At 36.6% G+C, this 10785-nt stretch overlaps 1 protein-coding gene across 2 annotated transcripts in view; it reads left to right on the plus strand.

The window, feature by feature from the left end:
- Positions 1 to 10153, plus strand: part of COG6 (component of oligomeric golgi complex 6) — a 55345-nt gene extending 45192 nt beyond the window's left edge. Inside the window, exons 16-19 of one of the 2 annotated variants that reach the window (XM_038132548.1) lie at positions 159 to 266; positions 1684 to 1737; positions 4180 to 4259; positions 7755 to 10153. In XM_038132548.1, coding sequence (XP_037988476.1) covers positions 159 to 266; positions 1684 to 1737; positions 4180 to 4259; positions 7755 to 7902 — 390 coding nt within the window. In that variant the 3' untranslated portion in view covers positions 7903 to 10153. The remainder of the gene's footprint in view (positions 1 to 158; positions 267 to 1683; positions 1738 to 4179; positions 4260 to 7754) is intronic. The other variant, XM_038132554.1, reaches the window with a different exon arrangement.
- Positions 10154 to 10785: the final 632 nt, after the last annotated feature.

The following is a 10785-nucleotide window of genomic DNA, read 5'->3' on the forward strand; positions in this document are numbered from 1 at the left end:
ATGTTGTATGTATTTTTAGTATTTCCTTGTTTGTTGATCACTCTCCTTATTTGTGATTTTTTCTTCATATTTGTGTTTCTAGACATTTTAACCCCAGAACTTGTTACATTTAATATTCTCGCATACTCTTTATAAATACCTTATGCTTAACATTTCAGATTGAAGCTCATTTAGATACACTCATAAATGAGCAAGCTTCCTACGTGCTAACAAGAGCTGGTCTGAGTTACATTTATAACGCTCTGCAGCAGCACAAACCAGAGCAGGTGAGCTTACAGAATTTATGTGTTGAGGGGGTACCACACACTTGCCAACCAGTAGAATTTTGGTACAAATGTTTTTGCAAATTGACCTTCCTCTGAAAGCAAAGGTTCAGTAATGTTGGTTTTTCACATGGGACCAGGACTATCAGATGCAGGCACCTTGCAGCTACAGCTTTTTTACTCTGTGTTCAGGAGGCCTAGCAGTGTTGGTGTGCAACTGCCTTGTACACTCTGCATCTGAATAACAGCACTCCCATGGCACCTAGGACATGGTAGACTTGTTGTGTATGTAAGCTGCATTCAGCTATTTCATTGCTTCCTGTAGCACCACACATGGAGTCCATAGATAGCTACATGCATTTGGGAATTGCTGCTTTTTTTCTTCTGTGGAAAACTGGCAGATGAGTTTAGTAGTAGTTTGAAATAGTTTCTTCTTTCGCCCTTGTTTGTTGCTGTAGCTATTCTAGTACCAAGACAGTGAGATTCTCGAAGTAAAAACTTGAGATTTCTTAGAGGAGCTGAAAACTGGAATTCAGAGCTCACGCTCTCCCTTTCTTGTGAAGCACAGTTGCAGTGTGGTAGGTGTTAATACAGCCCTTCTTCCCTTCAGCTGTGCTTGTGTCCTTTTGTGATCTTTTGTAGAATTAAAAAGTACCATTTTCTGGAGAAAGCAGAACTCTCTTGGAAAGCTTTATGTTGTTTCTTCAGCTAATAATTTTGCATAAAGTGCCTAAACTCAACAGATTTTTATGTATAAAGATGAATAAATAAATGTGTAAATAATCTGATTAATAACTCAACGTGGTTTTCTATTCACAAGCCTAGCTCCTGTTTTAAAACCGATTTCAAGTTGACTAGGGCAGGTTGTTAATGGGATGTAGCAATTTTCATTTCTATCTGTACAGCTGCCTGGTTGCAGAGATGGTGATGTTGCAGAATTTGCTAGGGGGTTAAGCAGCATTTGTGCATTGTACTGCCATACCAGCACAGGTTTACGGGGAAGCAGGTCTGAATTCTTCATGGTCCAGAAACAGATAGATAGAGCAAAGCTGTTGTCTCTTAAGTCCAGATTACCAAGGGGATGTAGCCAGTTTGCAGTTCAGTTTTAATTCTAGACCTTGTGGAAGGCTTGGAAGGCTATTTTTGGCTTTATTTAATGGTGAAGAAGGAAGAAAAGGTTTCGAAAGGACATATTAAGAATTCCATATTCTCAGCTTTTAATTTAAGGGAATGGTAGAATGTGAATGAGCTGTTAACAGCATTTCAGTACTGAAATGGTAATAGTTTCCAAACATTTAAGATCCTGTAGCAGGATCAAATAAAAAGTAACTACTGAACCAATTGTAGACTTTGTTATTTATCTTCTTCTATATGCTAGTATGACCTTTTTTTATCCTCTTGTTTGCTTATGGATTCTTAGGGTCCTCTTTCAAATTTGTCAAGTATGGATTCCGTATCCCTTAAGGTTGCAATGGTAAGCATTTATAACTTTCATGTTATGGTGGTGATGGCTCTGACATGGTAAAGAATGCTGTTGATTATGTGATTAGAGATATTCATCTGTAGTAGAAGATCTTCATCTAATCAGTCCTACTCTTTAAGAATAGATGAATTGCATGTCTGGGAATAAATACTTTCTTCATTTGTAGTAATTTGACCACTTGAAGTAATAAATACACAAATTATTTCTGAAGAGGTAGTAGTAGAATATTATTTTCTTAGCCTTGAGAAGCAGATCTTTACTTAGAAGAATGCTGTCCCATGAGTCATCTTAAATTGCTAAAAGCAAATACTTAGCTCTTAATTAGTTTTAATCACCAACATTCCTTTTTTTGCCTCTATGCTTTGAAATATAGGTTCTGCTATCATTTATAATCTTAGTCCTAAGGCTTTGATTTTATGCAAATAGTTCAGCTTTACTCAGAAGTTAGATTCTGGGTATATGTCACAGTTATGTTTTTTTTTTAGTTGAAAGCTACAATATATTTTAAAGCAAATTATCAGCTGATATTTTTTCGTAGAGTGTGTGAAGACTATTTTGCATAGAGATAGCAATGCCACAGTTCAGTAGGCAATAATGTATAATCTCTCACTCTTCTTGCTTAGCCAAGTTTAGCTTTATTCTAAAAGTTTAGCAGTAAAGGCCTGCTCATGCAGCAGTGAATGTACACACCTATGGAAACAAAGGAGATTTTTTAAAGGTTTTTTAAAAAACTTGTATGTTGAATGCATACCAATTATGATAGTTTAACCCATTTTTTCTGTTCAGGATTTAAACCAGCAATTCCCGAGTTGGTTGGATGAACAGCGCTCTGGCACAGAGCACTCAGTGGTTTACTCAGATCAGCATGCATTCTTATTAAAACTTAGGAATTTTGCATTTAAAATATCTTTTATTTATCATGGTCTTGTAGACTAACAACAAATTTAAAGGCTGCAGCTTGGGGACCTTCTCTTTAAATTAGGCATAAGTAACATTGTTATCTGTAGTGGTACATAATAATTTACCTTGAATAGTTAAGAGAAGAATCCAGCTGTTTTATTTTTTTCATTAGTTAACATCGTCTGTGAACACACTTTAACTAGAATGGAACCAAGTATGCTGAAATCAAACCCACATAAATCCCATCTATCAGCCTAATCGGTTGGCTTTTCAGAATTTAAACCAGGGGGAGTACTTGCAGGCAGATTCACTGCCACCCATTTACGCTTGAAAGTTTTCCATGTTCCAGCCTTTTAAGTTGTTCATACATGCTTGCAAACATGGTGCTTGGTAAGTTCATACCCCTCTCAGCAAAAGCTCCCTTGCTTTCCAAATAAGGACAGAAAATCCCAAAAAATTAATTCGTAAGAACTGTGACTTCATTCCTCATTTTTGTCTATGTTTTAAATGATGTATTAATAGGGATTTTGGGATTTACCAGCTTGAGAATAGTCATTCAGTGAATGAATGAACAGGAAGGTTGCTATCATTAGATAAACATACTTAGGGCCTTGTCTTAGTGAGTAATTCCAAGGGTGGAGATTATACAGGTATTTTGGATAATCTGTTCAATATTTGATGACATTCATGAAAAGAATTTTTCCTCTCACTACCTAATTAAAATGCTTCTTAGTGTAATATGTGTTCAGTATTCCTTGTATTCTCACCTGTCTGACGACCTATTTTCATCTTATCGGTAGTTACCCATTTGACCACACAGTCACAGTATGGTTTGGGTTGGAACAGACCTTAAGGACCATCTTCTTCCAACCTTCCTGCCATGGGCCAGGATTACTTTCCACTAGACCAGGTTACTCAAAACACCATCCAGCCTGGCCATGAACACTGCCAGGAATGGGACAGCCACAATTTTTCTGATTGACTGTTGAAGACGGGAGTAATGTTTTTTCTTAGAATCAAAGCACTGCTTTTCTTATCACTGTATTCTGTGAGAAAGAGAAGTAGGCTTAGAAGCAGTTCAAGAAGCCTGAAGTGAAGGATTTGCTCTTTATTTTTCCCAGCATAAGCAGTGACTCCCTGCCAAAAAGTAAAAAGAAACATGCCAAAAGAATCAAGCAACACATCTAATTTGGACAGAATAGATAGTAGATAACTCTAAAGCTGTCTTGTATTCCCTCTGCATCGAATAGACTCAGTGTGATCTTGAGTGATGTGTAAGTACCTGCACCAGCTGCATAGGAAGCTTAGATGGATAATTATGGAAGCTGGATTCTCATTACTTGTCCTCCCCTAATATGCCTTAGAGTAAGAAACAAAATTTTGGTGGCAGAAGTACTGAAGTCAGTAATTTGTTTTGGACAATTAAGTTATGTCTCTTAATGTAATCAGTGACGTTTTCAGAAATTGTGGTTCTACCTATTTTTGTGTAATAGGTAGGTGTTAATATGTTGATCCCATATTCTCTTCTCGCAGGCTCAGTTTGATCGCTATCTGTCTGCTCCAGATAGTTTATTAATGTCCCAGCTGAATTTCCTTCTGAGTGCCACTGTGAAGTAAGTACCTTGCCTCTGAATTTCTGTTATGCCTGAATAATGATCACAATCACAAAGATGAATTTGATTAGGTTTTAGTGAATCATGATGAGAATTCAAGTCATCAGCGGTGATGATATTTGCATTGTCCTTCAGGTCACAATTCAGTTGTGTTCTGACTCTCCTCTTTTTGAACAAGCAGTGAGGGGTATCTAATTCTGTAACTTTCTGAAGTAGTTACCTTTGATTTAAGAGACACCATCAAGATGAATTACATTTTGAACATATTCTGCTGTGTCAGCAGTTTTTTGTCAACTTAGTTGTAAATTGGTTTAGAACTATTTTGCATGCTTTCCTAAGACAGGTGAAATATATAATTCTCCAAGTTTTCTTTTATCCCCACTGCTTTGTCACTTCTAGAATTTTCACCTTTGTTGTCTTCTGCTGTAGGATATTGGCATTCTGTCTCACGGAATATTTTGCTGAGATTATTTTACTTTTCACCTAATGTATATTTTTTAGAGATTTCTTCTTTGAACTATGGAAGTAAGAACTTTATTATTTATCTCTTACCTTGTTTTTTGAATATAACTGAACCCTAAGGCTAGGGAAAGTGCCACGAATTTCTTTCCAATTAAATGTGAACCACATGAAGACTTTCTGTAGTACTTAAACTCAGAGAATTCTGTGTTGCACTGATCAAAAACTTTCCTTGACATTATTTTTCACACTTTGTGAAGAATGCAGGTAACCGAATATACCAGAAACTGAGACAAGTACATCACATTTTACATAATGCAACAGTATTTGGAGTTTCATTACTAATGCTTGTCCTCAGTGGGGTTGTATTACAGCATCCTGCAATTAAAAAATGATGTGTCAAGGGTAAAATAATTATTGTTGGGAATTGAATAGAACAGTTTGTTTGGAAGGGACCTACAATGATCAGCTAGTCCAGCTGCCAGGTTGTCCTGCTGCATTGCTCAGGTTCTCCTCATCCAAAGACTTCAGTGTCACACCATGGCCACAGGGAATGCTGGTGTTTCTCAGCTGGCATTGGGTGTCTTTACCAAATTTACCACTCCCACAGCTCAGCTGGCAGAGCTGACCCTGTTGTGGGAGAGCTCTACTCTCTGTACAGATCAAACAGGGTAGCTTGACCAGTAATGTCATTGAAACATCACAACTTCTGCTTCTTAGAGTCAGGGCATTAAACCTGTATTTTAGCTCTTGATATGTTTTCTTGAATGTAGGTCTATTTAAAAATAGTAATGACAGTAAATGTATTTTGAAAGCCTCAACTTCTCATTGTTTACACAGAGGCAATTTTAAGAGGTAGACTCTATATAATGACTCTGGCATGGTGATATTACTTGAACTTAATCAATTCTCTGTCAGAGGAACCAAGATAAACTGATTATGTAGGCACTTTTAGCCTTATCCCATTGATAAGCTTTTTAAACCTCTCAGCACATGTTAAGCTGAATTCATATAATCTTGCAGCAGTGGACAGTTGAGAGGTAAGAGGGAAGACTCTTGTGTGAGGGTGACTGCTATAGCTGCTTCGACTCAGCTGACATGCAGAAATTTATTTACCTGCTATAATCAGTGCTATAGGTCAAGTTCTGCTCAGAATGAAAACAAAATAAATCAGCCCATTAGCCTTCAAACAACTGCTTTGAACACAAGCAATCCTTCTGTAATTAAAATACCCATTTCCAGAGATGCTTGTAGAATCAGTGTTGATAGTCAATATTTTTGATAGTAAATAAGCCTTGAAAATTCTGAATTTGCTCAAAATTCAAGCAAAGCATTTAACCAGTGCTATAATTTTAATCCCTCGCTATAGTAGTTGAAATTTTCAATTTTGAAGACGTTTTTCCTGAAATCAGATAATGGAGATCTGTAATCTATGAGGGCTTGGTTCTCAGAATCAGACCACATGCTTTGATGAGGGACCAGTGTATTATATACTCATGGGCAATATCATTTAAGCTTTGTAACTGTGAAGAACATTCCTTCCAACATTACCAGGGCACGCTCTTGTCTTACAAATTCCTTCACTCATTTAAAAAGACTTAAGCTATGTATTCATATGGTTGTTGGTCTTGAAACGCTCTTTTTATTCGTGTTGGATCACAGAAACTGAATGCTGGAATTACTATTTTTAGCAAGTGCTGCCATTTGTGTTAGTAATAAATGTATCACGTTGTTATGGCAACTGAAATCCTAATGTACTGATTAATGACACTGACATTATTTGATTGAACAACACATGTGATTCTGTTCTGTTCTCTGAATATTTTAACGAACTTTTTTATTTTTTCATTTGGTGCATTAGTTCTACACAAATTCAGTGTGCAATGCTTTCATAAAAGATTGTCATGTTACAGTACCTTAGTGATCCCAAGCTGAGGTCAGAGACAGTTTTCTTACCTGAACACCCTGAATATATTTCCCTTATAATAGTGTCTTTAAATTTGCTATTATAAGGACACTCTATTTTTCAGGTATTCTAATGACCTAGTAGTACTGGCAGTTGATGCTGTATATAAAAAAAGTGGATAATGTGTGTCAGAATAAAATGCAGGTTTGGTCTTCTGCTCTGCTTTCTCATAGCTTGTGTTCCTTAATGTTTCCTGTGAAGACTAAGATTTTTGTACTTGATCTTTGAAATTTCTTTAACTTGTCAATTCCCAACAGTCTGTGAATTCATCCCTGGTTTTAGTGGATGCAGTTTTGTTGTCTTTGTTTCTCTGCTGCATATGACAGCAGGGCTGAATCTGTGGTTACCTTGGTTTCTTCATCTTCTGCTGGAGTTCCCGTTGCATGGGTTTGGCTGTAAAATAGTTGCAACTGCTGTTCCTAATAGATAAAAATTCATCTGCTACTATGAGCACCATCACTATGATGATTACAGTAAACTGATTCAATGGACAGTGTAAAATAAAATTATTAGGTTGTCTTTAAAAAATATTAAACTTTCCAGTTAAATTTAGCATTCAGTCTCTGCATTGTTACTCGTTTATCTCCAGAAAAAAAATAATAGGATACAGACTTCATAGCATTGTTGGTAAAAGGTTGTGTTTTAAATCTATGACCACTATCACTAGTTTTTGTCTGATTATGGAATCATAATGCATCTTGCTATCAAGATAAAGCAAATAGAACATATTTGCTAGTAGATGAAAAAAGTGTGTATTTACAAACACCGGAGGTAGAAGATACATCACTAAGTTTAGCAGTCTTTTAAAAGATATGGGTGAGTGCAGGTGGGAAACTGATTAAAAATTAAATCCTTCTATTAGCTTTTGCTTGACTGTAGAAATAAAGAAGCTCCTGTCTTGTTTATCAAGTCATATAGGTGAGTTTATCTGTGTATAATACAATGAGAGAAGGAGCCCTCTTTTTTAAAATTTTTAATGTTTATTTTTAATGTATATCTTTAATTCCTTATCTGTGGTACAGTGACATTCCCTGCAAATTGCAAATTATGTTATTTGTTTTGGTTTTTAGAGAGCAGATAATAAAACAGTCAACAGAACTCGTCTGCCGAGCTTACAGTGAGTTATATGCAGCTGTGATGGATCCTTCAAATGAATACAAGGATCCAGAAACCATCCTACACAGATCTCCTCATCAAGTTCAGGCACTCCTTTCATAGCCTTGCATCCCCCAGATTAATCAGAATCCATAATTCTGTATTTCTTGAGTATTTGCATTGAATTATTTTTCTGCTTTGAATTTGGATGTGAAAGTGTATAGTTAAAATATGTAGGAATGCATTTTCTTTAATCTGCTTGGCAGAAGTCTAGTCTTTCCTGTGTCTTTGAATACTTTCAATAGGCCAGAAAACAGAATATAGATTGAAAATTATTTTAATGTATTTCTCTGATGGAAGTGGACCTTGACAATGTGCAGTCTCTTTGAAAAAGGAGAAAAGCTTTTTTCCTTGCTGTACATAATCCTTTCAACTACAGGTTTAAGCAGTGTCTGTTATGACTTCACAAATATTTTTATTTGCTCTATTGTCTGTTCTCTCACTCTTTTTCTCAGCCTGCCGTCAGTAAACACCGATAACTGAAATTTTAATACAACTGATACACTTTGAATGACTCATGTGTCACTTTGCAGCTCATAAATCATTTTAGAGTACTTGATGCTCTTTTGCAAATCCTGTTGATAAAATCTTTGAGGCAAAATTTGTGTGGTTTTTTTGCAATATATTATCTGGTGTTTTCTGTCAGGAAAAGAAATGTTTGAACTACATGCTTGTATATAACTTGGAAGTTAATGCTTTAAATTATTTTTATAATTCTGTTTTACTGGAAGGATTTTGGTTTAGTGCAATTGTTTTCAGTAAGAATTGTTGTATCAGTTGAAACATGCTGATCTCCTAAGGCTGGGACCAGTAACAGTGTAGGTTAGGAAAGTGGTTTGCACAGCAGTATGGCCATTCCTCCCTCACATGTACATGATTTTTGTTTTGTTTGTTTTTATATACAGAAAAAGTCCATCTGCTCTAGTACAAGTATTTACTCAGTTCATAATCCACCACGAGATTTTCAAGGTGTACATGACTTGGGATTTATCTGGGAGAGCTGGAGTGGGTAGATGTCCCAACCTGATGCATAGAAAGCCATAAGTGAAGCTTTTGTTTCCTCCTTTGGTGCAAGCTGAAGCTTCCCTGTGTAGAAGCTCTGATATTACAGAGTTATGATTTAGACGACTTCTGCTTCCAGGAAAAGAGGAAAATAAGTAAGCAGGATATTTGTTCTCCTTTGGTTCTTGTGATAATTATCTGCAAATTCCTTAGACATAGTTATTTTTTAGGAAAGTATTGTTAAAGAGAAACCTTCTGGAAACAAAAAGTTAGTAAAATGGATTTGTGACTAGGTTTTTTTGTTCATTTGTTTTCAAAGTATAATTGAAGCAAACTGTTTTGTTGGAAGCATTTCACTTTTTCTTCTCTTTGTTACTGTAGGAGTGCCACAGAGTTATTGCAGTCGCCTGAGTTTAGTCTCACATTATATGTGGCTTATTTTATGTACATCAAGGGGGAGAGGAACAGTCATTCATATTGAATAACTTATTTTACTTTTATTAGTAGTAATAGTTCACATATAAAATACATACTTAGTGGCAGCCAAGTCTGCAGCTGAGTGTATGCTTGCAAAAGAGCAAAACATAAAGAGCAGCAGCAATACATTTTAGCCTCTTGGAAGACTCATCGCACAAAATGCATTCAGTGCGCTCAGAAAGCAGCTTCTGTGGTAATACCACAATAAAGCAATAGCTCCTTTTCCAAATGGGAGTAATTTGTTGGTATAGAAAGTGTAAGCGTCCCTGGAGTTCTTGGGCCAGGCATAAATCTTTCTGTAAATAAGAATGTTAGATTTATTCTGTTCAAAATCTCTAGACCTGTAAGAAAAAAAAAATTCCAGAAGCTTAGAAAAGCTCTAATGGAAAATTACCAGGTAAGTCTCTTATATTACTGAGATTTTGCATTGCCATATTATACCTTCAGGTGGCTGTTCACTGTTGTTTAATAATGTTAATATTGCTTAATATGCCTGTAATTATTATCTAATATATGAAAATTACATTGGTTGTGAAAGGACTATAAATTAGCTTGAGATGAGCATACTCATAAGAGTGAACTTTATCCTGAAATAACGCTCTCAGTCTCCAATAATCAGTAGCCTGCATGAGGATTAGTAACAAGTTGCTTCCTATCTTTGATTCCATGTAGAGACTTACTCATTATTTTGTCTTCTCTTGGCAAAAATGCAAAAGCTTTAAAGTTGTAGTTTAGGAAAATTAAAGTCAATCACTAATTTTGGTCTGTGCAATTAAAGTTAATGACAAATGGTCACAAATAAGAAAGACATAAATAAAAATATTTGACTTACTGACTCTGTCTTCCATGTTTTTACTTTCTCTTGCTTGCCTTCTTATGAGTAGGAAGGAAAATGTGATTAGATTATGATCTGCCTTTTCCATCTTGGCATTTCTGACCTTTTTATTTTACAAATTCCTAGGATTTCCACACTAGGAACCTTGAAGCTGCAGTCCCGTGATCAGCTAGAGGACCCATAAGCATTGCAGTAAATGAAATCACTCTGGGTGTTGGTACCTGCCCTGTTTTCAGACCAGTTACTGTAGCTTTGACTTGAGCATCCCATGCCTGAAGAGATGCTCCTGTGGCTGGGCTGAGTCAGTCAGCCCATCTGCTGTTGGTCCTTATCATTTTTCCTGGAGGGACACGGCTTTTCCTGGAGAGAGCAACTCTGCTCTGTACTGGGCCATGACTGGGGAAGGTGGGAGAGGAGAAGGGTTTGCACACTGCCCACAGCAGGCAGCACTCGCTGCATGTGACACCCTGACAGCCCCGTTCTGAGAACAGATGTGTTGTCTGGTACAAAGAGCACTTTCCTGGGAAGTGGGAGAGCTGGGTTTTGGGCCAAAGGAGTTTGGAATCAACATATCCCATCTTCCTGGCAAGCACCCAGCCCTCTGACTGTTGTGTAGTATGAGATGGGGCAGG

This window comes from Motacilla alba, chromosome 1, assembly GCF_015832195.1.
Source record: "Motacilla alba alba isolate MOTALB_02 chromosome 1, Motacilla_alba_V1.0_pri, whole genome shotgun sequence".
NCBI lineage: Eukaryota > Metazoa > Chordata > Aves > Passeriformes > Motacillidae > Motacilla > Motacilla alba.